The sequence below is a fragment of the Phaseolus vulgaris genome, chromosome 2, assembly GCF_051622355.1.
Source record: "Phaseolus vulgaris cultivar YP4 chromosome 2, ASM5162235v1, whole genome shotgun sequence".
Taxonomy (NCBI): Eukaryota; Viridiplantae; Streptophyta; class Magnoliopsida; order Fabales; family Fabaceae; genus Phaseolus; species Phaseolus vulgaris.
Window position 1 is genome coordinate 50,452,906 of NC_143499.1, and position 26,727 is coordinate 50,479,632.

The window sequence follows — 26,727 nt, forward strand, 5'->3', positions numbered from 1 at the left end:
TTTATACAAATATTCAGAATTAAATGCCATAAAGATAAATAACAGTTGTAAACAGTTATATAAAACAAGTAAAAATATTAAATTCTAAATAACTCATCCATTGCCATATCTCACCTCCTTGTGCCCCCGCAGTTATGCCAGCAAAGTCTAGGATTATATGCAATCAATTACTCTACACATCAAATTAGTTTTCATCGTAGAAAACTTTATACATTTAATTCATGTATGGAAAAAATTCCAATTATTTTGTACTGGCAAATTGAGAACATATATTTCTTATTACGTTCTAATGTAAAACAGGCATTAATAATAACAAACTTGATTTGTTGTCACTTGTGTTCACAGAAGTTTAGTATCATATGGTAAATTCAGGCAGGATCAAGAAGTGTGTGCATGACTATTAAAAATAAGTATACAACTTATTAGGGCAAAGACACAAAATATATATGCTGGGAATGGCAGGGTTTTTGGCTTTGCTTTTCTAGAACATCTTTCCAATGCCATCCTGCCTAGGAACAGATTCATTAACATCCATTCGCTGCCAATTCCCAACAACAGAAGCCAACTCATCAACCTTGTCATACAATCCTAGGAGGCCACCCGTATGTATGAAGAGGACCTTTCTCCCTTCCCACTTCTTTGGATTTTCCACCATATCTTTCAGCATTGCATAAGCAGCCTTACCGCTAACCGAATATGAAGTTAACTAACTTAGCAATATTCAACTAATAACATCAAACTATTAAATTTTCATAACAAGATTTTTTTCCCTATCAAGTTTGGAATATGCAGAGGAATTCCCTTGAGGTACATGTAAAGGAATTAAGAATGAGTACTAAACGAATGGAAAATAATTTGATACCCTAAAAAATGCAAAAGAACATTCAATACTTTCTCATATACATGATACAAGGATTAATGAATGGTACACCACGTTTGATGACAAGCAAGGCCCGTGAGTTTTAGTATTACTGATTCAAGTTTTTATAAATTCAAAAACTAGTCTATATAGGACTTATTTTGTCTCTTGAATATTAACGATTAGCCATTACCTGAAGATGAATGTGAACTACATGACTCCTATGATGCCAATCAAATAATAGTACCACTCTTAGTATTAACTTTTTGGTTTAAATACATATTTGGTTAGTCTGCAATTTTGATCCTCTATTTTAAAATAAAAACATTTGATATTCCTATTTTAGAAAGTCTGTAATTTTGGTTCATTAAACACTGGACCTAACATATTCTTTGAGGTATCATCAAAAAAAGATTTAGTTAATTAAACTATGAGAGATAAAATAAATCAATAATGTAGACTCAATTGAGGATTAATCCAAAATTACAGATATTTTAAATAAGGAGACAAAATATTTTTTTTCAAATTAGAGGACAAAAAATGTGAACATGAGTAAATGTACAACGGAAGTAATTTCGTTAGAGTCTCTTAGGACAAAATCTTCTCACAAGGAATTTAGATAAATTTAAATTAGTTCATGCAAAAGTTAAAAAGTAAAAATTTAGAGAAGTACATGACAAACTTCTTCACAGGGACTATAAAATGAGTTTTTCCATAAATGTGAATTACTTGGCAAAAGTTAAAGAGTAAAAATTTAGAGAAGTTATATGACAACTTATACAAATTAACTTAGATAAGCTAATTTTTAACTTAGTGAAAAAATCATTTAATTTTTTCTTTTTATTTTTCCATCCTAAAAGTTTGTACAAATAGACCCATATACAAAACAATTTGACAGTGTACAATCTGTGGAACAAATAAATACCTGTATACTGGGTCAAGAATAACACCAGTAGCCGCAGCAACATCTTTTACAAAATTAAGCTCCTCAGATGTATTCATGGCATAGCCAAGACCCTTGGCCTGTGAACAATTAAATTTTCATTATCAATTAAAAAGTATTTAAACCAAGAAAAGAAGCTAGTTTTCCAGATCATAATTGTATGTGTTTTGTTTGTACAGACAGACCGGTGTTATGACTTGTCACACACGCATGTTAGCTCTTCAGGTAGTTTATCATCCGTCAGTCTGTATTATTTTCCCCTCTAAATAAGGTGTTATCCAACTTAAATAGAACATAAAAACCAAAAACAGCAAGACCAAGAAAAGTAGCATCTTTTATTACTTTCTCTAAGGAATCTTTATAACTCTTACCAACCAGAAAAAACACCAAGACACTCACGTTTAGAATGTGGACAATATCTCTCGAGTTAACACCAGCATTGAGTCCATCAAGCAAACCTTGAGCAAAGTTGTGAAAGTAATCTGGGTCATCACAAACAGAGAATGCATGTACCTGAAGGAAGCACATAAATAACATAAAAGGCTGACAAAAACATGGGTTATGCGAGTTTTCTTAATGGAAGATATACATTTGCTTTCAGTGTACTCAACGATGATCCGAGCGACAGACCAGCAATTGTGCCCCCACTGAAAATTAATAAATGCACGATATTAAATAGATGAAAATATAATTAACTATGATTTAATAGATAATGTTCTCCTGAGGTGGTGTATGTATCAACTACAAAATCAATCATAACACTGGTCAAGGTCATATTCAGCGAAAAGTTTGGTTGTAAATTATGAGTTGAAAGCACTTAATGGAAGCACTCGTAATTTTGTCACCAGATCTTAATTTACTAATTACCCTATTGGAGATGGCAGAAAGTTGTTACAAAAAAGTAGCTATCTAAGATATAAAGAGAATCCAACCAAAGGGGAAGATGACCGCTAATGAAAAGATGAAGAAATCAAGAGGCCAGAACCTGCCACAAGCGACAACAATATCGTCAAACTTGATATTGTCTGCCCCCCTCTGAATTTGTTGCTCAATTTCTCGAACAGCCTCTACATAACCCCTGAAAGGAATAATTTAATCATACTAAGAATGTAAAATAAATAAATAACAAAGTTATCCACGATCACAAGTTGGGAACAAAGTAGTTCAAAAGTTCCATGTATATACGCCCTCACCAATTTCAATACAGATACCTTTTCAGCTAAAAATATTAAAACAACAACCATCTTAGGGTAAAAAGAGTACTTGGACCATGGTAAAAGACTATCCCGCCAACAAAGCTTTACGATAAAGGTGCATTGAGGAACCATAGAAGAATAATAGCAAAGTATAAATAGTTAGGTCACAACACTTCATCGTGATGAATGGTGGCTGATGCGAAAAATTTAAAATTTAAAATGAGCTAGGCCTAACTCAACCATAAAAATCAGCTTAGGAAGAAGGATTGATTGCTAGGCACCAAGATAATGAGAAAAGAAAAAGAGAGAGACAAGAATTTTGTATTGAGTACGAATTTTAAAGCACACCCAATCTCCCACTTAATGATAGCTTCCTTCCTAATCCTTTTAGCAAACTTGACCACATGTGATTGAGATAAATTGCTCAAGGTTACACAATGATGGTTCACACACCCCTCTGTATATGCAACAAAGTTCATATACAAGTCTAGCTATTCTAATCCCTTTTTGTTCCTGCGGGTTAGACTCTTAAAATGGGCTGGGCCGCCCAACATTGACAGAATCATTAACCATGTCATAGACCAAATATCCAAAAGCTCAAGCAAGAGACATAAATATTTTTGTATTAGTTTGAAACTAGGGGCAGCTTAATTATACCTTAGTTATAAAAAGCATGAAAGTAATGATATAGTCTCACTCACCATGTTCCCAAAGAGTTTGATCCCCCAACGGGTATAACATATGGCCTCCTCCCTTCCTTTATCAACTTTTCTTTTAGGATAGTGGTGAGTGTCTAAGAAAAAGTTCAATGGATAAAATATCATTCAGCAATACTTGCAATAAAAACATATAAACTCAGCCAACTCAAAACAGAGGCGAAATATATTATGCAGCATTCCAGCTAAAATAAACATTTCACCATGATTGTGACTCGAAGGAAGTGTTAGTCTGTCAAATAGGTACAATAATATTTGTTGGCATTTAATGTTAAGGAGGGCATGTGCGAGTTTGAAAGCAATCATGTGCAGTAGGTAAAGTTGATGGAATTGAATAAGTAATGAACATAACTAAGTAAATGCGATGATGGTTAAAAGAAAAGGCAGAAAAAGGAAATACGATGTAATGAATGAAAGAATGAGAGATGAGTTGAGTAGGCTGACCACGCTTCCAATTTTTGAATACTCTTCTTTGGATATAAGGTGAACGTGAGCTCCAGCAAGACGCTCAACGAGAAGATTGCCTGTGAGTCCCGGATCTTGGTTAACAAGGAGGTTGGAGGTGCGGAGAATGAGAAAACAGTCAAGGTTTAAATACTTAGCGGCGACGGCAGTGGCGCGACAATGGTTGCTCTGGATGCCTCCGATGGTGATGACAGAGTCGGCACCCTGCGCAACGGCGTCGGCCATCAGGAACTCCAATTTCCTGACTTTGTTTCCACTGAGCTGCATTCCGGAAAGGTCGTCTCGCTAGGCAACAATAGCTAGAGGTGAGTGAATGAGGAAGAAAGAAGGAATAGAATAACGGAAGAGGATGCATGCGTATTGGGCAACATACCTTGATCCAGAGCTCCGTATTGGGCGGCAGATTCGGAAGGTTCCATCTGTGAATGGGAGTGGGAAGCTGAGAGAGAGCATGGAGAGAGTTGAGTAGGGGAATTGGAGAATTGAAGAATTGGAGAATTGAAGAACCTTTAAAGAACTTTATAGGTCTTAGAAATAGATACAAACATGGGCAAGAGAGAAGACGTTGGAAGGTAAAGGGTGGAGATGGGACGCCCACGACGGCGGAGTGTACGGCTTCTTCGTCAGGAACTCAAACCCCATGCCTGACCCTGAACACGATGACGCCATTTTTACCACCTCTTTCTCTCTCTATACCTCTACTTAATGCAAGACAATACAATATCTTTTCCTTTTACATCATCATACCCACACTCTCCTCACAACCTATGTAACTATAACACATATTCACTCGGACATGAACATTGATACACGAGACAAAATAGATATTATGTGAAAGAGTATATTCAATAAATATTTTTATTTTGCTACGATTATCAAAACTTTAATAAATATTTTTTGAATTAGATATTTTACTTATACTTATATTTATGTTACTAAGAGTTTCCGAACTTTATATTTTACTAACACATTACTCATCCAATCAAACACAACATTTTGTTATAAAACAATAATACTTTAATCATTCATATCATTTTATACTTAAACAACTTCCCTTCTCCTTCCCATTCTTAATCATTTCTCTCTTTAATCTATTTTAATAGAATCTTTTTCATATACATAAATTAAAAACGGATTCCTCTTCAAATTTGTGAAAAATGAAGAATATTTGAAGAATAGTCCTTGTGCAGTGTTGACGAATAGATGACTCATGACCAGAATCCACTTTTGTTAGCGGTTGTTGGAAGCTTTTTCACTAATATTGTGATCTTCTATGCTTGACAGACAAAGATGCGGAGATATTTGAGAAGTAAAGAAGCTTCCATCCCAAACCCCAAAGACCAACCTCGTTTGCCTCACACTCAAAATAACCGCCATTATCAACATATGAACAACCAACCCCATATTCTTGACAACCTTGTTCGTCTCTATGCTGCACGTAATCAAACCGAACTTGCTCGTCATGTGTTTGACCAAATTCCAAACCCAAGTGTTGTTTTGTGGAACATGATGATCCGAGCTTATGCTTGGACTGGCCCTTTTCTCCAATCCATTCATCTGTACCATCGCATGTTGCAACTACGTGTCACACCCAACAACTTCACCTTCCCTTTTCTTCTCAAAGCCTGTTCAGCTCTTCAAGCAATTCAACTTGGGAGACAAATACATGACCATGCCCTCACACTTGGCCTACAGGCCGATCTCTATGTTTCTACTGCCTTGCTTGACATGTATGCCAAATGTGGCAACTTTTTTGAAGCACGGACAATATTTGATAGTATGTCCCACAGGGATATTGTCTCATGGAATGCAATCATTGCTGGCTTTTCATTTCATGCTTTTCACAAGCAAACAATTCACTTAGTTGTCCAAATGCAGCTAGCCGGAATAGCACCTAATTCTTCCACTATTGTATCTCTTTTACCCACAGTTGGACATGCTAATGCATTATGCCAGGGGAAGGTTATTCACGCTTACTCTGTAAGAAGAATCTTCAGTCATGATGTGGTGGTTGCAACTGGGCTTTTGGATATGTATGCCAAATGCCATCACTTATCTTATGCCCAGAAAATCTTCAATGCCCTGAACCAAAAGAACGAGATATGCTGGAGTGCTATGATTGGAGGATATGTCATTTGTGACTCCATGAGAGATGCTTTGGCCCTTTATGATGCAATGGTATATATGCATGGCTTGAATCCTACACCAGTCATTCTTGCAAGCACACTTCGAGCATGTGCAAAACTCACTGATCTGAATAAGGGGAAAAACCTGCATTGTCACATGATTAAATCAGGGATAAATTCAGACACAACAGTGGGAAACTCGCTGATATCAATGTACGCCAAGTGTGGGATCATGGATGATGCACTTGGATTTCTTGATGAAATGATCATAAAAGACTCCGTTTCTTATAGTGCTATCATTTCAGGATGTGTGCAAAATGGCTATGCAGAAACAGCTGTCCTTATTTTTCGCCAGATGCAGTTATCTGGGACCGACCCAGATTCCGCAACCATGATAGGGTTGCTTCCAGCTTGTTCACATTTGGCCGCTCTACAACATGGGATCTGTTGCCATGGATACTCAGTCGTTAGAGGCTTCACTGCAAATACCTCCATTTGTAATGCCATAATTGACATGTACGCAAAGTGTGGAAAGATTCATATCAGTCGGCATGTTTTTGATAGAATGAATAAGAGGGATATTGTTTCGTGGAATATAATGATAATTGGTTATGGCATTCATGGGCTATATGTAGAAGCATTTTCACTGTTTCACGAATTACTGCAATCAGGCATGAAGCCGGATGATGTGACCCTTATTGCTGTTTTATCTACATGTAGCCATTCAGGACTTGTGATGGAAGGGAAATATTGGTTTAATACCATGAGCCAAGATCTCAGCATCTCACCAAGGATGGCACATTATATATGCATGGTTGACCTCCTGGCCCGAGCAGGAAATCTGGATGAAGCATGCTCCTTTATTCAAAAGATGCCGTTTGAGCCTGATGTTCGTGTATGGAGTGCATTGCTTTCTGCATGTAGGACCCGTAATAATGTTGAAATGGGTGAACAGGTCTCAAAGAAGATCCAGCTGTTGGGACCTGAGAGTACTGGAAATTTTGTTCTTATGTCTAATCTCTATAGTTCCGTAGGCAGATGGGACGATGCAGCATATATTAGAAGCATACAGAAGCATCAAGGTTACAAGAAAAGCCCAGGATGCAGTTGGATTGAGATCTCTGGGGTAATCCATGGATTTATTGGGGGTGATCGATCTCATCCACAGTCAGTAGCCATAAATAACAAGCTACAAGAACTGTTGGTGCAGATGAAAAAGATGGGATATCAGGCAGATTCTGGTTTTGTTTTCCATGATGTTGAAGAAGAGGAGAAGGAACAGATTCTCCTTTATCATAGCGAAAAAATAGCTATTGCATTTGGAATTCTTAATACCCGTCCCAGCAACCCCATTCTAGTTACAAAAAATTTACGTATATGTGTTGACTGCCATAATGCAGTAAAATTTATGACTCTTATAACAGAGAGGAAGATAACAGTAAGAGATGCAAGTCGATTTCATCATTTTGAGAATGGAATCTGCAATTGTCGAGATTTCTGGTGAGAGAAAGAAAAGGTCGACGAATTGGAGGCCTGTTTAGAATCATCCATTGGCAAAAGTTCCTCCTGCGCCACTTGCTGCCTCAACCAGGTAATGTTCTATATCGGTATCCTGGTTTGCTTAATTGTTCTTTTCTTTTTTGCATCAATCCTTAAAACTGAAGATGCTAAATTTATGTGTTGTATCAGAACATTAGCACGGAAGATCAGGGGCATCGGAGGGAAATGTGTTGCATGGCTATCCAGTGTCGAACCTAGGTTTACATTTTGCATCTGCTAACTAGTAACGAAGAGAGGAAGGGTTCTAGAGGAGGGACAAGGAAGCATGAATGGCTACTGAAAAAAAAACAGTAAAGACAACCGTGGCGGCAAGTTCGTATTTGTTCAAAATTTGGTGGAGTTTGGTCTAGTTCAAATTTCTCTGAAAAGTTTTAGGGTTAGCAGAACAGAAACAGAGCACTCACACAGAAATGCCGAGAAACAAGAGGTTGTCATTCACTATTCAAAGAATACATCAGTACATGTATCGATAAGAAAGAAAACAGAACTCAAATTGTAACATTCTGTTTACAGTTTTAATAGAAAGTCTAACACTAATTTTGGATCATTATAAAACACTCCTCTTTAATCCAAAATTTTTAATTGACTTCATTCCCAACAAATCGTTTTTCAAATCTCACTTGCCTAAGTGGCTTAGTGAAAACATCTGTCACTTGATCTTCAGCGCAACAATATACAAGTTCCAATTTGCCTATGCTCACTTGGTTTCTATGTGTTTAAGGTCATACGAGGCTTTTTTAATCTATGTGCCTGATGTTCTTTTCCTTTGACTTCAAATCCTGGTGGCTGCAAAATGTACATCTCTTCCTCCAAATACAAGAATCATGTCGCATAATCAATAAAAAAAATACAACAACTGATAGGGAAAACAAAATAAGACAACCCTTTTTATTTCGTGAACCATGCTAAATTGATATGAAGAAACAGAATGAATTTCTATAGCTAGAAATCATTGCCGTACTCAAATCCTTACCCTTATAAATTACAAAACACAAAATTGCATTGAAAAAATTACAATGACAAACTTAGCTCCATATCCCCCTTACTTGGAGCAGCTCTCTTTCTACTGTTTCGGTGTATGATTGAACATGCAAAAATCTAGGGTGATCTCATCCAGTAGAACACTAAGAATATGCTTTTCGGCATCCCTTATAACTTCGTATTTCTCGATAAATGCAACTGTCTCATCATTCCAACCTATATCCCACATGCAGTTTACGTCTGGATCTTTGTCATAAACATCATTTTCAAGCCTTTGAGGTAGGTTGTCATCAACATCAAATTGGCAGCTTTTTTTCCTACCGTAGAACTTGAGCTTCTCTATGTCTTTATTCAGTTGCCTAACTAACTCATCAAAGGATATTATTATGTTGGTGGTACCCATTAATATCCCGGAATAACTATGAACTTTTTTGAGTTCCTGCCGTATCCCCTTTCTTTTCATCACTTCATACCCACAATCTAATATGAGTTTGCTATCTTCGTCTTGAATCTCCCGACCACCACCTTGAAGAACGTTAAACGGGATATTCAGTTTGAAAAGACCTTCTACAGTGTTGACGAATAGTTGACTCATGACCAGAATCCACTTCAGACAGTTTTCACTTTCTGTTAGTGGCTGTTGGAAGCTTTTTTCACAAATATTTTGATCTTCTACGTTTGAGTGCTTAACACACAGTCTGTCTTCCTGAATTCCTGTGATATTAAGCAAATCTTAGTAACATCCAATACTTAAATTGATTCATTCCATTTATATTTTTATCGACTTATTTTGCAAACTTTTGCAAAAGATGAATAGGGAGATCTGTTAGTGGCTGTTATTCGTTTTGTGTCATGCATCTAATATGCTGAACCAAAGGAAAGATTTTGATGGATTTTGTGGGAAAGATTAAAAATATATGAAGGGTGAAGGAAGATAACCGATGGGAACTAGTAAAGGGGCCCTTCACAATGCATTATAGCATAAGATGAGATACTGCTTTCTTCTTAAATCAAACTTGAGTTTAAAATTATAGTTATACATGCTCACCATTTGTTCTCTGTAATGCAACTTCACCAGTCACGAATCTTTCATCTGCTGCAACAGGATCTTGCAATGATAACACATCTTGACAATGCTGTAAAAATTTATTCAACAAGGATTATTTAGCTGCTTGTCAATCAACTTTGGTTTTTTTTTTTCTTTCCTTGGAAGCAATTTTGTCACCATTTAATTTATATTTTGTTCTCAATATGTAATGGCTTTAGATGCTAGTAAAAAAGAGCTTACCAAATCACTGGGAACTATTGCTACCAAATTTTCTTGGCTTTGATGTTCTCCACCGACAGAACTGGATAATGTAGGAAGTAGTTCAGCTTCTTTGTGGGGTTGGTGCTTCACATCCAATGGTTCAGTCGCATCCACATATACTTGTTCATTGGGGCTAAAGATGTGTGCATCTGTTTCTCTGAACAAGCTAATCCTTTCTTGTTCTGGTTCATTCAAAACTTCAAATTTGTCAGAAGTGGGAATCTGCCGTTTTCCTAGTTTATTGATAAGCTTGGCTCCCTTTCTTCTAGTCAACACATGATCAATCTTTCCAATCACGTCTACATTTTGCTTTCTGGTATTCTTAATTTTCTTGCTAGCCAGTTTATAGACATGTCTTTCATCCATCAAAGTTCTAATGCCACTTTGCTTAGCTCGTTCGTATTCTTGATCTCTTGGAGAGAAAATTTGGCCCGACTTCCTATGGACAATTTCTTTTACTTTCTCATTAGTGTAATTGGATGCTTCATCTCTGACTAGATCATAATGATTAGTTAAAAGGCCTTCCGATTTCATAGCCGCTACACTTTTTTCTCCAGTGTTTTTCTTGAACAGTGCGGCCTGGTTCATGGATAGCTGCTTCTTCTGAGGAGGGGATTTTGGTGAATTCTTTGATGTGATTTCACTCCCTCCTTGTTGTCTCATCATCAGCTTTTGTTCTTCCCTCACTTGGAGTTGTTGTTCTCTGTGATGCTTTTCTTCATGAAGCCCATTTTTGGAGTGTACGTGTGTCTTTTGAATTCCATAACTGTTCCGAGACTTCTTTTCATTGTTCATGATGTTCTTGTTTGTGCGTCTTTTTTCAGGCTGAACAGTGTCTGCATTGACGTCCTTGTCTTCTTGAATCGAGGAGTTAACTTCTGATCTTTCTTTCACTTGTTCCAGCTGAGATAACATATTGTTAAGAACTGGATAGTCGGTTCTGCCCTTTACAGTGCCTTTCTGTTCCCTGTTATTGTTATTAGGGTGATCCTTTTTTCTTACTATCTCCTGAACATCCTTTTGACCACTAGTAAAATTCTTTTCAGCGGAACTTTTAGTCTGCTTGTCAACTTTTATGCTGGGCTTGTCAAATCCTTTCAGAGCTTTCATTCCATCCAGGTCTCTCAACAGTGGTTTTCCATTCTGAAGAGACAATTCAGAGCTGGTTTTTTCTACAAGCAAAATTTTATTTGCCCCAGATATCATCACTTCACCCTGAGTTGCAGGCGTTTTGAAGGCTTCTATATCTTTTTTCTTTTTTATAGGCACCAAATTATCTGCTTCTTTGCTCTGCAGTTCAGTCTTCTTTGTGCTTCCTTTTGCAGTATGCTTGGTTGATATTCCTTCCCTTTTCTGTAGCATCACGTGTTTTGATTCCATTTCCACTCTGTCAGGAAGGATGTCCAGTCCCATTAATTTGGCTATAACATTTGGAATCCTGCCCTTCTCTGGGTTGGAGACCGTTAGATTTTTCCCTTCTGAAATACCATTCACATTCTTAATGCCAGATGTAGAGATAGAGCTAGTTTTAGTTGATCGCTTCTGAGAAACTTGTCTCTTCACAGTTTTGTTCTCATTATTTGAGTTGTTGCCTTCCTTTGAGCTGGTAAGAGTAATTGGCCTTTGCATGAAAATAGCCTTTCCAAGTTGTTGGGTGTTCTGAGTAGTATGTTTGTCAAAAGAGAAAGTTGGTCTTGTCAGTTGCATTTCCATCCCTGTGTCATCGTTGTCCTCATTATCCTCCTCTAATAGTGTGATTCGATTTTTCTTCTGCGAGGTAACCATAAACTGTGAATTATTTTGCAGGTCTACTAGCATCCTGAGGGACTCTTCCAAATCAATAGCTCCTTGCAATAGTTCTTTTGCAAATTGTATTGAATATGTGTCCATATTAAGGCCATTGGAGCAGGCTCTCAATATCTGGTTTAGTTTGTGTGCACCTTTGGATATCTCGTTTATTTGGATAGGATACTTGCTAGTTGAAGCTAATTGTCTTTCTGACATGCTAAATTCCAATGTTCCTCTGTTAATGTGGTGAAGGAAACCCATAATTGAATCACTTCTTTTTAGTTTCCCTCCATTCTCAAAGGCAAAAGCCAGGGCAAGGGACATATCACCAGTTTGCCTTGAGCTCTGACCTTTCCCATATGGAACCATCTGGTTTGAAACTTGCCCATTATTTACTGATCTGTGGCTTCTACTTGAACTATTCGGCATCACCCCAGTTCTGGAAGTCATCTGCACAGCATCAAAACAATTTAACCAACAAAATGTTTGCTATCTGCTTTAATTTTTGCGTATAATACTAAATGATAACTTACAATTTCATTAGCTTTTGTGTTTCTGGATCCTCTGTATGCTTGTTTTGTGTAAGCATATGCATCTGCTTAAACATGTTTGGAAAAATTAAATAATGTAAACTTCTCTCAAAGAAGAAATTTTCTGTTGATAGCTAGCAGCTAATATGTATGTCATGCCACAAGTTTTTAAAATCTAAATAAAATACCACTGTGGTTTCAACCATAAAGTAGGTAGTTGAACAGAGGGAAGTCTCTTCTTTACTAGTAGATATGGCAGTGCCTTTTCTCTTACATATTACTCAAAGATTATTAGAATGTCTTGTTACGCAAAAACATAAGTAAATCGTTATAAACATGCAAGACCCCGGTCCCCACACACCCCGTTTTCCTTTTAAATGAAGTGTCATATTTTGAAATAATTTTGCTACACATAAGGCAAGCACCTAGTTAATACTAGAGTGCTTCCAAGATCCCAAAATATAGTTATCCCTTTCCCTTCCCATTTGTTGAATTTCTGTTTGTTTAAGTAAATGGAATGGTCAACTAGAAAACGGAAGCTGACGCACATTTAGGCTCTATTTAATACTGCAACCGTAGTCAAAGTGACACAGAAGAACTTTATAAAAAGAAGAAAGGCAGCAATACATATATTATTTAAACTCTTTTCAAAACATTATTATTCAGCAAAATCGCATGTATATGTCACTAAATAACTCGTGTCCACTCCTACTGGTAGGACCAATATGAAATTTCACATAATAATAATGAGCCCATAAAAGGAGAATACCAAATAGTGTAATACTTGAGTAAATTTCTGCCTCATCGATGAAATGACCAAAGAACAAAACTTTTTCCGGAAATTTATTTTACAATTTAAACCAATACATGCATGTGCTTGGAATAAACATTCATACAAACTGGGCAGTGGTCTATTAATATAACATACATATATGCCATATTGGCGGTAACAATAATAATGTAGTTTTATAATAAATCTGAAAGATGCAGTTAAAGACAAGATTGACACACTCAATAGTTTTGATTATATGAAGATTATTCCCTACTTCCGATGCTGGACAAGTTTAATTTAACGACAGTGAACAAAGTTGTGAAGTATGGATGGAAGGTGGCAGAGAAAGGGAGAGGAAAATCATTATATGGTGTTGTTGGAAGGATATTAATTGTGCGGTGATGAAAAAGAGAATGAGAGGTGAAGAAGAAGAAGGAAGGAAGAATACCTATGGGGAAATGGTGGGATTGGTTTGAAGTGTGAGAGGAAGGCATTCGTTGTTTCCTGAGGCGGAGGTCATCGAGCAGCTTCTGTGCAAAATCTGATCTCTTGGCCATAATTTTGGTGTGTGGGAGTGAGAGTTTGGAATGAATGTTTTGTTGGGTTGAAGGTATTTTTTTGACGTACAAGAGATGAGAAATGGTTGAGAGGGTACTATCAGAGTTGGGTGAGGTCTGTCCATTGTTATGTGAGTGAGTGAGTAGTTTATGACTCTCAGAAAGAGAAACAGAGAAAGATTGACGTCAAAGTTATTGGTCTCTAATATCTATCCATGGATCTGTGCGTGTATGTTGGTGTAAGCATCTCACTTTTATTCTATTCTAAGCAATTCCCCTCTTTTTCACTTCCGCTTTTTCTCTTCCTCAGTGAGTGAGTGAATCAATGAATGAATGAGTAAAACAAGCCATTTTATTCAACCCTTAAGAAACACTCCATGTATAATAAACAAAGTACTACTGTATCTGTCTCTGTATCTGTATCTATCTACACCTTTCTATCTTTCTTCAATTCATTTCTATGAGAAAATTATTTCACATCACAGCCACCTTCATCATATTAGCCACACTTACACTCCATCTTCATCTTCCACAATACTATTTCATTTCAATTCACTATCCCTTCTCCTATAACCATTGCTTCTTCTCCAGTGTGTGCCACAAGTTTCCAATTTTCAATCTTTTAATTTATAAATTCTTTTATTCAGAAATTCGATACCTAATTTTATAACTTACTCACTCGTAAATTATTTAACTAAATAAATAAATTTTATAATTTGATAAAAGTCAAGAATTAATTATCAATCATCATCAATAATAATAATAATAATTTTATCAATATTATTATTATAAAAAATCAAGTCTTAATGACTTATCTTGTACTATTTTTTTCAAATTCATCTTATTATTAATTAAAAATTTAATTTGGTAATTCTTTTAAAGAGTGATTTGTTAACTTAATTTAGTTGCCTAATTAAAAAAGTTTAAAGTGAAACTCGCATATTATTTCAAAAGTTGTGTCACTTCACCTTGTCATTAAACTTCAATGTATCACTTTGTGTTTATCATATTTCTTGACTTATCAAAGCTAAGAGGATAATATATAAATTAAGCTAAGATTGGTCAATTCAATCCGATTCATTTTGGGGTAAATAAAAAAAATTAACATAACTTCACGCATTGTAGGCTAGTGGATTTGGTGTGGATTTATTTATTTAAGCATATATTGTTGTTCCAACTTATTTCATATATTTACTAGTATAATAAAATGGATTTATTTTATCTACCTATTTATAAGAGTACAATCAAGATATTCACCTATTTCACCCAGCATTAACCATCATTACGAATATTATAAAAATATTAATTGAAATCAAGATATCAATCATATATCTAAACAAATAAATAAATTATACATTGAAAAACATTCTAGAAAACAAAATGTCAAATTACATAATTAAAAATAGTAAATAATTATAATGAAAAAATGATTAAAATAATTATAAAGGGTTGTTCTTAATGAGTTATGGGTCAACCCACATCTAACCAAGCTCGAAACTATTTAATTTGTGGGTTAATTGAGTTGAGTTCAGTTTAATCCACATTTCAAAAAATTATATTTTTATCAATCTAACCTATCTCAAACATGTGGAGAGCTGACTTAACTTGAGAGTTTGAACTCATTTTAACATACTTACTCATCATAATCATAGAGCTCAAAGTAGAAGAGGTGCTAGTTATTATCAAGGTCGCAATGTTCTAAGAAAATAAATTTATGTGTTTATGCATATGAGAATTTTTAAAACGAACACAATTGGAATGACAACCCACCTTTATAATTGTTGGAGATCTCACATCGATTAGAGATTAAAATCTTTCATTGTATATAAGTGGGTGTAAACATCAACTCCATAAGCTGATTTTATGAGGTTGAATTAAACTTAAAGTTCACTACGTAATATGGTATCAAAGGCCACCCGCTATCAAGGTGCAAACCTCAACCTCATAATAATTAAATTTTGTTTTTATTATAATACAATATTTAACTATATAAATTTTTAATAAATTATGGTAAAACCTAAAATTTTAGTTGAGATCAATTTTAGCATAAATAAGTTTTAAATGCATGATCCTTAATGATTTTAAGTGTCAATTTTTTTACTTTGTGAGCATGGATGGCTATATATGTTAATTTTTTTAATAATTTCTTATTAAATTATAATGTTATGAAGAAAATATGGACCACAAAATTGGTTCCAGGAGTAAAATCATCATGCACACACTCTCACTCATCAAACTACTTACAAAAAAAAACATGCATGCCCCAACATGAAACAACAATTCATAAAAAATAAAAATTAGCATGATAATACCTTATTTTAGAGTAAAACCACTAATTATAGATGATAATGATTGGTGATATGTTCTTTGTTTGTCGTGTGAATTAACAGTAATATTAATAGAAATGATGATAAAAAGGGGCTAACACTATATTTTTTAGTAAACAAAAAAGTAATTGTTTCAAATTGAATCAAACAGTATAGACAAATATCCAACTTATGGCAAGGAGATAATAATTTTATTTTCGTGGGGGAATATGGACTGTTGTATGATACGAATTTTGTATGTTTTATTTTTGTTTTTGTTAGTTAAAAATATACTATGTCTGATTTTACAAAAAAAAACATTTAATACAATGAACGTTTATATAGCAAAAGTATGGCTAGAGAATAAGTTAATACTGAATATTAATATTCTTACAAAAAAATCTGAACTGAATTATTAATAAAATGATTGGTAGATTTGTTCTTACCATGTATTGGTATATCTGATAATGTATTTTTAGTAAGTTGAGATTTTGGAGTGAATGGGTAGAAAGAAATTTGTACAAACTTACGCTGAAATCTGATACCCAAAATCTTGGTTTATACTGAAACCTGTGTTTTCTTTTTTCTTATATATCAATCTTCACAACTCACATTATTCATACAATCATATTACTATCTCTAATATTATTATTTTAATATTTTTTATATTATTTAATTATAAATTTATACTTTAAATTCATCACATATCTTGTATATAACATGCAATGGTTGCAAAAATATATTTTTCATTGGCATGTAAAAAATAGGATTCTGAAGATGACGTGGTGGAATAAAATATAATATTTTCAACCATGAGGTAAGGCCAAAAATGAGTAAAGATTTAAAATTAATTTGCACTGTTTTTATTTTGTGTTATTCATAATAAAGGGCAAATAAAAACGGAAGCAAAATGAGGGATTTGTTTCCTATATTTGATGTATAAACGGATAATAAATATATTGTAACCTCCGCTCAATTTGGACAATATTTTGTGACATCCAACAAATAATCCAGTCCTATAAATTTAAATTTCTGCACTTCAAAATTCAAAATATAATAACATTTATAATTTTAATTCACCAAATTCAAATTTAATTTCTCTATTTGTCTCACATCTAAACAATATCAATTATTTTTACATGAATCCTTTTTTGCTTAATTCATCAGTTCTGATGTGTAAGAAAATGATAATTGTGAAACAATCATTTATATATTAAGATATTTTAAAAAATATAACCGAAATTAAAATTAGTTTAATTACTTGTCCATGATACTGGAATATTTTTTACAGAAAATAAATATTATTTGACTTGTTTCAGTCTGTCACTCGAGTAAGAAATAATTGAATGAAGTGTATCATATGCAATATCACATTTTATTTTTGAAAACTTACAATTACCTAAACAATTATTAGAATATTATAGATAATGGTTGGTGAAATATAAACATACACTAATTCTGAATTTTGAACAACATACATGATATCATAGAATTTTCCAAAGATAAGGAAAATATTTAAGAAAAAGTTACTCTCTTTTTTTCATTTGACTGTCGGAATTAATATAAAATAAAATAAAATTTGTTAATTGACAGAAAGTGGGAAGATAAAGAGAAGAGAGAAAGGGCATGCGATTCTGGTTTGATTCATTCCTCCAGTTTTGGTTTTGGCTAAAGAGAATTGGAGGGGACCTTCTCCTTCCTTTCTTTAAAACCTGATTAGAACACTAAGCAACAACACTAAGCAACAACAGTACGAGGAACAGCGGAGTGAGTTAGAGTTAGAGTTAGTTAGTTAGAAGTGACAACACACGTACTGTACTATACATTGATTGATTCGTACGTGAGTGGAGAGTATCGGTGAATCGAGAATGGAGTATGGGAGTGGAGGTGCTGGCTCTCCCTCTGCAGGGGAACATGATGGTTCGGATTCCCAGGAGAAGCGAAAGCGCTATCATCGTCATACTTCCGTTCAGATTCAGAGGCTTGAGTCGTAAGCCACCCACCCATCACCCTCCTTCATTTTACACTTTTTTTCTTTTCTTCTTCTTTTCTACCCATTCTCTTCTCTTCTCTTGTGTTCAGAATGTTCAGAGAGTGTCCCCACCCAGATGAGAAGCAAAGGTTGCAGTTAAGCAGAGAGTTAGGCTTGGCCCCTCGTCAGATCAAGTTCTGGTTTCAGAACAGGAGGACCCAGATGAAGGTACCTATATGTTTTCTTCATGTGTTTTCATGTGTCCAATGTCTTCTTTTGCTTCTTTTGTTCCAATTCTAAATTATTGACTTTTCTGGATCAGGCCCAGCACGAGAGAGCAGACAACTGTACTCTTCGTGCTGACAATGACAAGATACGCTGCGAGAACATAGCTATCAGAGAGGCTTTGAAAAATGTTATCTGCCCTTCTTGTGGTGGCCCTCCCCTCAATGATGATTCCTATTTTGACGACCAAAAGTTGCGATTAGAGAATGCCCACCTCAAAGAAGAGGTTTCTTGAATCTCGTTTCATCAAATCATAACTCCTCCAATCTCAATCTCTTGTTATTAATAATTTCATTTTGATCAGCTTGATAGAGTATCTAGCATTGCTGCCAAGTACATTGGAAGACCAATTTCCCAGCTCCCTCCTGTTCAGCCTATTCATTTATCGTCTCTGGACTTGTCGATGTCGTGTTTTGGAAACCAAGCGTTGGTTGATCATGTTCCCGCACATTCTCCTTCCCTTAATCTCGATCTTCTCTCTGCGGGGACTTCCTCATTGCCAAATATGCCTTATCAGCCTCCTTACCTTTCGGACATGGACAAGTCCCTCATGTCCGACATTGCTTCCAAAGCCATGGAAGAATTACTCAGGCTGGTGCAGACAAACGAACCCTTGTGGCTCAAGTCCAACGTCGATGGGAGAGATGTCCTTAATTCTGATGCCTACGAAAGAATTTTCCCCAAGCCCAATAGTCGCCCCAAGAATCCTAATGTTCGCCTTGAAGCATCACGAGATTCTGCAGTCGTATTAATCAATAGTTTGGCTTTGGCTGATATGTTTATGGACCCAGTATGTTTCTCTCACTCTTTCTCTATGGAGGGCCTTTTATTTTGTTTTCTGAGTTTCTCACTTGTCATAAATGAGTTTGCAGAACAAGTGGACGGAACTTTTTCCCACTATTGTCTCGGTGGCAACGACTATTCAAGTCATATCTTCTGGGATGGGTGGTTCTTTGCATCTGGTAACTTGAACTGGGTGCAAATACTTTTATTTTATACATGTTTGACGCCGGTTTCCTTTCATAGCATAGCATGCAACTTTTTTCTCTCTTTTTACTTTTCAGATGTATGCGGAGTTGCAAGTGCTTTCTCCCCTTGTTTCTTCTCGGGAGTTCTACTTCCTTCGCTATTGCCAGCAAATTGAGAAAGGCACGTGGGCAGTGGTGGACGTTTCTTATGATTTTCCCCAAGACACTCACTTTCGGTCTCATCGTCGTCCTTCTGGTTGCTTGATCCAAGACATGCCGGACGGCCAGTCCAAGGTAAAAATGTTAAACAGGTCAAGTCATTGCTAGAAACCCTTTACATACATTTGTAGTTACTCTTTTGAGTTGTCTGTCTTGTAGATTACTTGGGTTGAACACGTAGAGATTGAAGACAAAACTCTGCCTCATCGGCTTTTCAGAAATCTTATTTATAGTGGGATGGCATTTAGCGCTGAAAGATGGCTTGCAACCCTCCAGAGAATGTGTGAAAGACTTACGTATCTCATGGTTACACCCAATTCAACCAGGGATAATCCTGGAGGAGGTATACAAATAAATACATCTCTGTAATGTAATGTAATGTTATGTTATGTTTAACTTTCTTGGCTTAACATGGGATTTAAATTTCAGTAATTTCATCTGCCGAGGGCAAGAGGAGCATGATGAAACTAGCTCAAAGGATGGTCAGCAATTTTTGTGCCAGTATTGGTACTTCAAGTGGCCGCCGATGGACCACAATCTCCGGATTTAATGAAATTTTAATCAGAGTCACTGTCCACAAAAGCTCAAATCCTGGACAACCTAATAGCGTGGTGCTAAGTGCAGCCACTACCATTTGGCTGCCCACCCCTCCACACACCGTCTTCAATTTCTTCAAGGATGAAACAAAAAGACCTCAGGTAGTTTTTATTCGACTTATTTGAATGTGTGACCTCGGAGAGGATTTTTAATGTTTTTTTCTTGTCCGTTTAGTGGGATGTTCTTTCCAACGGTAATGCCGTGCAAGAGGTTGCCCAGATAGCAAATGGTCCACATCCTGGTAATAGCATATCAGTTCTTCGAGTAAGACGATCTTCCTCTCCTTGGTGACCCAGTTGATCTTTATGTTTCTCGTTTAACTTTTATCCCATCATTGGCATATATATATATGTAGGCTTTCAACACGAGTCAGAACATGTTAATACTCCAAGAGAGCTGCATTGATTCATCTGGTTCACTTGTGGTTTATTGCCCAGTTGATCTGCCATCGATGAACATAGCAATGAGTGGTGAAGACACTTCATGCATTCCCTTGCTACCAAATGGGTTTACGATTTTGCCAGATGGGCAGGCGGAGCAGGAAGGAGATGGAGCATCAACGAGTTCAAACGGAAACAGGAACAAAGGAAGGTCTGGGGGTTCACTAGTCACAGTTGCATTTCAGATTCTAGTGAGCTCCTCGCCATCTGCCAAGTTGAATATGGAGGTGACAACTGTTAGTAATCTCATTGCATCCACTGTCAACCAAATAAAGGCTTCATTCACTTGTCCTACCTAGTTCTTCATTGTTGCCTCTTGGATTCCTAACATTCATCAATCTCCCATATATCCTTAAATACGCTGCTGCTTGCCAGAGTTGAAGTGGTTCAGACTTCATTGTCTATTTCTGCTACTTTTTGGATTGGGTTAGTTAGACTTTCAATACCCTCTCATCTCTCATCACCAGCAGAAAACTCTTATTTACTATTGGCAGCTGTTGGAGGTGGTAGAGCTAGCTGTTTTTTAATTTGCTTTCAAAGTTTTAGCTTCTTTACATTTCACATCAACTACCATTCTTTTGGCTTTATGGTAAGCTCTTTATTTGTTTCCTAGTTTGGTGATTAGGTTTGAAAGCAGTAGAATTTTTGGAGAGAGTCAAGAACGCACCATATGTGCATCGGCTATTCACATTTCTTTGCTTGTAATAACTAATAACTAATTTTCTGAAGAACAAAACTTTACATGAAATCATATGATGAACTGAGAAGGCCTTGAAAAGATTAGGGTTTTGTTTATATATATATACATACGTATATATATAGGGGCTGTGGTGCGATTTTTTTCGCCTCGTGTATTTCAACATAGTATTGAATTTTAATATAAGTTTGGTTTCATTGTAATCTTCCTTTTACTTTTCAATCTTCTATGTTTTACCTCTTCATTTCTTTATTTTTAGGTGCTGATAGGAATACAAGTTATTCGAAGATGACGTTTGAACTCTTAATCCTTTCTATATTACTCTTGACATAATATTATTAAAGGAGTAATGATATAATGATTAAAAATGCTAATTTAGTAATGAAAATATAAAAATGGACAAATCGTCATACGATTGAGTATGAATTTTAATTTGAAACAGAGATATTATAAAAAAAAATCGATTTTTATGTAAAAAATTTAAATAGAAGTAATTCATTTTTACGATTTTAATTAAGTCTATCTATTTTTTTAATTGAAATTGTGAATATAAAGAATTCGTATTTTGTCTTGACGAATTCAATGTATTTTATTTGAATTGAAGTTAATAACTTTAGTTGAAATATTTTTTTTTCAAAAATAATGGTAATTTATATATGTTTTTTAAAATAAAATAAAAATATGTATATAATAATTTAAATATTATTTAAAATTACATAAACTAAATAACAATGTTGTGTAAAATTTTATTTTATAATATATAATTTCAAAATTTTAATTTGCTTTATTTAAAAATCATAATAAATTTGAAGAATTAAAACTATTTTCTTTTAAAAAAAAAAACTTACCCTATCAAAAAGTTTTGATATATTAAAAATAATATGAAATATATTTAATAAATTGGGTTAAAAATAGGTTATACGATTAAATTAAAAATATTTACTACTTTTTAAATACTATTAAAGTTAAAAATATTTTTTTATTTAAAAATAAATAAATTATATTCATGAAGTAGGATTTTATTTTAATGATTTATATTTAATAATTTTATTTATTTATTAATAATAACGTGATTTTGAATATATTATATAAGTTGCATTGTACTTGTTGTGTATTTATATTTTAGGCTAAAAATAAATAAATAAAATAAAATTTTAGGCTAGTTGCTTGACATACATGTCAAATGTGGCAAAAAATAAATTTAAGCAGGACACAATGTTGGATAGTATGTCCCAGAGGATACTGTCTCATGGACTGTAATCATTGTTGGCATTTTACAAAAAAAAAAAAAAGAGTTTTGTATCTAACCGGAAATAGCACTTAATTCTTCCACTATTGTATCTCTTTTACCCACACTTGGACAAGCTAATGCCTTATTGCTCTGTAAGAAAAATCTCCATCAGAAGATCATCAATGCCCTGAACCAGAGAACGAGAACCAGATATGCAGGATATGTCCTTTCTCATTCCATCATAGATGTCTTCATTACGTCAATCTCTGACTACTTCATTCTACTAATCTGATAACTTCATCTCTTACTATTCTCATAACTTTAGGATACTTTATCACACAAAATAATTCCAAACACGTTATTAAACATAATTTAATATAACTTGATACTTTTTTTACAATTTTTCGGAATTGAATTATTTCTCATAATTATATCTTTTTATTTTAATTAAAATGAGTATCTAAATACTTTTAAATGTTAAAAACATATAAGTAACGTTTAGATTTTACTAAAAAGTGCAATTCGCGTCATTTCATGTCACACAAATTTTAGTAAACATAAAAAACTCAAATGACAAGGACAAATAATGATCACACAGAGCACCAATAGCCACATAACAATCAGAATATATTTTCTCTCCAATACCAAAAGCCAATTCTCATAACCTTAATTTTTAAGCTAAATTAAGACGTCAATATGTCTGGAATAATAATAAAAATGTTTAATAAATAAACATACTGTATTAAAATTAAATAAAAATGTTTAATAAATAAATACTTTTTTTGGAATAATAATTATAAGTTTACTTATTAATAAGCAATATTTGTTTAGAAACTATTTAAAATATTGGTTCAGATAATATTTTGATAAAATTCCGTTTTAACATATTATTAATTAAGAAAAAAGTCTTATTCCTACCAGTTTTTGGTAAGAAATAGTTGAAAACGTTAGCGGAGAGATAAGTTGTGTTTTGTAGTTTTTAACGAACAAGTAGATAATCTATTATTATAAATTAAAAAAATGCAGATTGGGTGACTTACGGCATCCCATTGGGACAATAGCAGTAAAATTTAAAAATAATAATTAACAATGAGTAAAAGTTTGATAAGAGTTATTAAATTGAAAAGCATGTTGTTGTGTATATATGTATAGGGCATTGATTGTTATTGTTAAAGAGAAAAGAGAAAAAAAAAATGGCGAGTAGTTGTGGAGAGAAGCGAGTGATGGTGTTAGCGATGGACGCACATGAGCATAGCAACTATGCCTTGGAGTGGACCCTAGACCACTTCTTCACCCCGTTCGGTGCAGAGGCTCCTTTCAATCTTGTTATTATCAATGCCAAACCCTCTCCTCCCCCGGCTGTTTCCATGGCAGGACCTGGTAATTAAGCAAACCAAAGCGTTTCTGTGTGTTGTTTGTTTATATATTGTTACAGAAGAAGGTACTGATTCAATTTCATGGATGGAACTCACAACAGGCTTCCTAGGCTCTGAAATATTTCCTGCCGTAGAGATGCAGCTCAAACTCAATGCTGATCAAATTTCAGAAAAAGCAAAGCAAATATGTGCCAGTAAATCGGTAGTTATATTATGGATGAATGAATGAATGAAGGAAGGAATGAATGAATGAATGAATTATTAATGATTGCGATTGGATTGAAGGTTGGTGAGGTGACTGTGGAAGTGGCGGAAGGCGATGCGAGGAACGTGCTGTGTGATGCTGTGGAGAGACACCGCGCATCCGTATTGGTTTTGGGTAGCCACGGGTACGGAGCTATCAAAAGGTACCTACGTATTCAGTGTCCATTGCTTAACTCTGCAAACACTCTTTCTTTTCCTCATTTTATTGCATTTGCAGAGCGGTTTTAGGAAGTGTGAGTGACCACTGTGCTCGTCATGCTCGTTGTTCCGTCATGATTGTCAAGAAGCCCAAGATCAGAAATTAATAAACCCATTTCAAATAACTCATCCGTCCCACCTACACTGGGACCACCCATCGTCAGAAGAAATGTACCATGCCAAATTATCTTCTCAAGTGTTTTTCCTTTTCCTTTTCCTTTTGCGAGTTACCACTCATTTTATCATCTCACACAACTTTATAAATGCTATGTTTCGGAATGTCAAAACAATTTGCCTTCTCAAAAATATGTTTTTTTTCTGACAATTTTCCAAATACCTTTGGAACTTGATCATTAGAATTAGAATGATAACAGAAAATTATTGGATTATAAAAGATAAAAAAAAAAGTGAGCACGGCAAAGAAAAAGGACACAAAAAGCAATTGTTAAATATGCATGAAGGTAAATCCTAAAACCCTGTAGCTTAATTTTGCCATTAAAATATTAAAATTTGATTTATAATTACTATTTTGTCATTTTCTGAGGGATAATTTTGTAACCGTTTGAAATTAAAACAAAATGCTTAGCTAGAACGTTATTGAATAATACAGAACCTTTAAGAATTTCAACCAAGTTTGTAAAAACAGACCAAATATCAACGATGAAAAAGAAGTAAGCAAACAATGATAAATGGGATCAATTTTGTGAGTAATTGAAGTGCAGGAAGAAAGCACCCAAGAACACCAGCCAAACCCAATCATGGATAATAATCAAAGCCAACAACCCTTCATTTACTGTCTCTTTGGGTCAAGCGTGTAAAGTGGAAGATAGAAAGATTACGAAGGAAGTATTAAAAAGGAGCCAATAAAATATCAAAAACTTAAAAAAATTACGCTTAAAAAATATACAAGAGATTTCGAACACAGTTATACAATATCAATTATGTCGCAAATGTTAATTCATTATGTCTATAAAATTTATTTCCAACGCTTAAATTATACCAATAAAAAGCACGGGAGAGAATTCAGAATGACCTAAGAGATCACACATATATAATATATGGGTAAATTATATATATGTTTATAATTTTTTTACTAACTATTAATATTTTATTTATAAAAATAATTTACTTTTTGATATTTTGTGAAAACATTTTATTTTCTTATTTCAAATAATTTTTTTAATTTTTTAATTATTTTTATTTTTAATTTAACTTTTATTTTATTTGTAATTCTGTAAATGATTTCTTATATTAAATTGCTTTTTATAATTTTTTATTTTATCCGATCAATCAAATCATTTATAAACTTTTCACTCAAATTAATCATCCAAGCAACTTTATTTTTCATTTTTTTCTCTCCTTGTTTTTTCTTTTTCACCCCACCTCAATTCCATAATTTCAATCCCTCGTTCAATGGTAGTTCAATATGCATGATTTTGACTCTGACCTACTATGAACTCGAGTGTATTACAATAAAATAAACATGTGATATTATTCATTATTTAATATCAAAATGATACATATTTAACCCTTTTTAATGTCAAAATCGATAAATAAACTATAATAATATAAAATTTATAACAGAATATCAACTAGTAATTAGATAATTGTCAAATAATTTTTAAAAAAAATAACAATTACATATAACTGAAAATTTTATAACAATAGAACATCTATTAATTTTACAATGTTGAGTAAATTCACTTACATTCAAACCACCGATATATAGAAAAGGAGAGAAAAATGAGATATAACAAAAGAAATTGAAATTTTTAGTTACTAAAATATGATGTAGATTTGTCTTGATAATCATTTTTACCTATTTAAGCACTTTTTTTCTTCCAATTCTTTAGCTCCTATGAAAAAATATAGAATATTAAGTCATAAATCATAATGTACCGGTATGAGTGAGATCCACCTGTTTGCCCGAGACCTGGTCTATCTGACTGATATCAGAGAGACTTGGTCGAAACCTGAGAGACTTGGCCGAGACGACCAAGATCTAAGAGACTTTGTCGAGACCATGGAAGCTTGGCCGAGACAAGGGGAATCGCCACGGTCGGCCTAGCAAGCCGACCCATACTACTGTTAACGCTCAAATCAAGGTCAGTGAAGTTAATCCGTCATTAAGGATTAGGTAATGCAATCCTAAGCGAGACTCACTCCGCTAATCAGGCCCAATAAGGTAAGCCCATTAAAATAATATAAATAGCACACATCCCAAGGAGAAAGATATGTCATTTATTACTGTTTCCCTACCAGAGTACCATCACCCGCTTTACTGACTTGAGCGTCGGAGTGCCTTCGCAGGTACCCCGCCATCCGATGTTTACTCGAGACCGAGTGCCGAAGGAGAAGCAAAAGGACGAGAA

At 34.4% G+C, this 26,727-nt stretch overlaps 5 protein-coding genes across 5 annotated transcripts; 3 read left to right on the plus strand and 2 right to left on the minus strand.

The window, feature by feature from the left end:
* Positions 1-259: 259 nt before the first annotated feature.
* Positions 260-5,067, minus strand: D-CDES (D-cysteine desulfhydrase). The gene is made up of 9 exons (XM_068615371.2): positions 4,726-5,067; positions 4,553-4,618; positions 4,159-4,464; positions 3,700-3,791; positions 2,788-2,880; positions 2,392-2,449; positions 2,202-2,315; positions 1,785-1,882; positions 260-686 (listed from the first exon to the last, which is right to left on the minus strand). The coding sequence occupies exons 1-9, from the start codon at positions 4,846-4,848 to the stop codon at positions 482-484; spliced, it is 1,155 nt and encodes a 384-aa protein (XP_068471472.2). The 5' UTR covers positions 4,849-5,067; the 3' UTR covers positions 260-481.
* Positions 5,068-5,281: 214 nt separating this feature from the next.
* LOC137813073 (pentatricopeptide (PPR) repeat-containing protein) lies at positions 5,282-8,418 on the plus strand. The gene is made up of 2 exons (XM_068615370.2): positions 5,282-7,896; positions 7,995-8,418. Exon 1 carries the CDS (start codon positions 5,470-5,472, stop codon positions 7,807-7,809), a length of 2,340 nt encoding a protein of 779 aa, XP_068471471.2. The 5' UTR covers positions 5,282-5,469; the 3' UTR covers positions 7,810-7,896; positions 7,995-8,418.
* Positions 8,419-8,727: 309 nt separating this feature from the next.
* Positions 8,728-14,126, minus strand: LOC137813072 (uncharacterized). Its single transcript, XM_068615369.2, has 5 exons — positions 13,694-14,126; positions 12,477-12,538; positions 10,135-12,393; positions 9,895-9,982; positions 8,728-9,560 (listed from the first exon to the last, which is right to left on the minus strand). The coding sequence occupies exons 1-5, from the start codon at positions 13,800-13,802 to the stop codon at positions 8,929-8,931; spliced, it is 3,150 nt and encodes a 1,049-aa protein (XP_068471470.2). The 5' UTR covers positions 13,803-14,126; the 3' UTR covers positions 8,728-8,928.
* Positions 14,127-17,738: 3,612 nt separating this feature from the next.
* On the plus strand, positions 17,739-21,487 carry LOC137809845 (homeobox-leucine zipper protein HDG11). Its single transcript, XM_068610912.2, has 10 exons — positions 17,739-18,098; positions 18,191-18,308; positions 18,403-18,591; positions 18,670-19,155; positions 19,238-19,327; positions 19,430-19,627; positions 19,712-19,895; positions 19,982-20,250; positions 20,324-20,413; positions 20,505-21,487. Exons 1-10 carry the CDS (start codon positions 17,977-17,979, stop codon positions 20,886-20,888), a joined length of 2,130 nt encoding a protein of 709 aa, XP_068467013.2. The 5' UTR covers positions 17,739-17,976; the 3' UTR covers positions 20,889-21,487.
* Positions 21,488-23,669: 2,182 nt separating this feature from the next.
* LOC137809846 (universal stress protein PHOS34) lies at positions 23,670-24,645 on the plus strand. Its single transcript, XM_068610913.2, has 4 exons — positions 23,670-23,897; positions 23,995-24,095; positions 24,179-24,300; positions 24,375-24,645. Exons 1-4 carry the CDS (start codon positions 23,711-23,713, stop codon positions 24,460-24,462), a joined length of 498 nt encoding a protein of 165 aa, XP_068467014.1. The 5' UTR covers positions 23,670-23,710; the 3' UTR covers positions 24,463-24,645.
* Positions 24,646-26,727: the final 2,082 nt, after the last annotated feature.

What these genes read in the sequence shown, in the direction of transcription:
- D-CDES (XM_068615371.2), bottom strand. Translation starts at nt 4,848, where the DNA reads ATGGCGTCATCGTGTTCAGGGTCAGGCATGGGGTTTGAGTTCCTGACG. An exon ending in TCAAACTCTTTGGGAACATG is followed by an intron (nt 2,881 to 3,699) that starts GTGAGTGAGACT and finishes TATTCCTTTCAG; the next exon opens with GGGTTATGTAGAGGCTGTTC. An exon ending in TGAGTACACTGAAAGCAAAT is followed by an intron (nt 2,316 to 2,391) that starts GTATATCTTCCA and finishes TGCTTCCTTCAG; the next exon opens with GTACATGCATTCTCTGTTTG.
- LOC137813073 (XM_068615370.2), top strand. Translation starts at nt 5,470, where the DNA reads ATGCGGAGATATTTGAGAAGTAAAGAAGCTTCCATCCCAAACCCCAAA.
- LOC137813072 (XM_068615369.2), bottom strand. Translation starts at nt 13,802, where the DNA reads ATGGCCAAGAGATCAGATTTTGCACAGAAGCTGCTCGATGACCTCCGC. An exon ending in ATCCCACCATTTCCCCATAG is followed by an intron (nt 12,539 to 13,693) that starts GTATTCTTCCTT and finishes ATGTTTAAGCAG; the next exon opens with ATGCATATGCTTACACAAAA. An exon ending in CAATAGTTCCCAGTGATTTG is followed by an intron (nt 9,983 to 10,134) that starts GTAAGCTCTTTT and finishes AAATTTTTACAG; the next exon opens with CATTGTCAAGATGTGTTATC.
- LOC137809845 (XM_068610912.2), top strand. Translation starts at nt 17,977, where the DNA reads ATGGAGTATGGGAGTGGAGGTGCTGGCTCTCCCTCTGCAGGGGAACAT. An exon ending in ACAGGAGGACCCAGATGAAG is followed by an intron (nt 18,309 to 18,402) that starts GTACCTATATGT and finishes TTTCTGGATCAG; the next exon opens with GCCCAGCACGAGAGAGCAGA. An exon ending in TGGGTGGTTCTTTGCATCTG is followed by an intron (nt 19,328 to 19,429) that starts GTAACTTGAACT and finishes TTTACTTTTCAG; the next exon opens with ATGTATGCGGAGTTGCAAGT.
- LOC137809846 (XM_068610913.2), top strand. Translation starts at nt 23,711, where the DNA reads ATGGCGAGTAGTTGTGGAGAGAAGCGAGTGATGGTGTTAGCGATGGAC. An exon ending in TGTTTCCATGGCAGGACCTG is followed by an intron (nt 23,898 to 23,994) that starts GTAATTAAGCAA and finishes AACTCACAACAG; the next exon opens with GCTTCCTAGGCTCTGAAATA. An exon ending in GGGTACGGAGCTATCAAAAG is followed by an intron (nt 24,301 to 24,374) that starts GTACCTACGTAT and finishes TTGCATTTGCAG; the next exon opens with AGCGGTTTTAGGAAGTGTGA.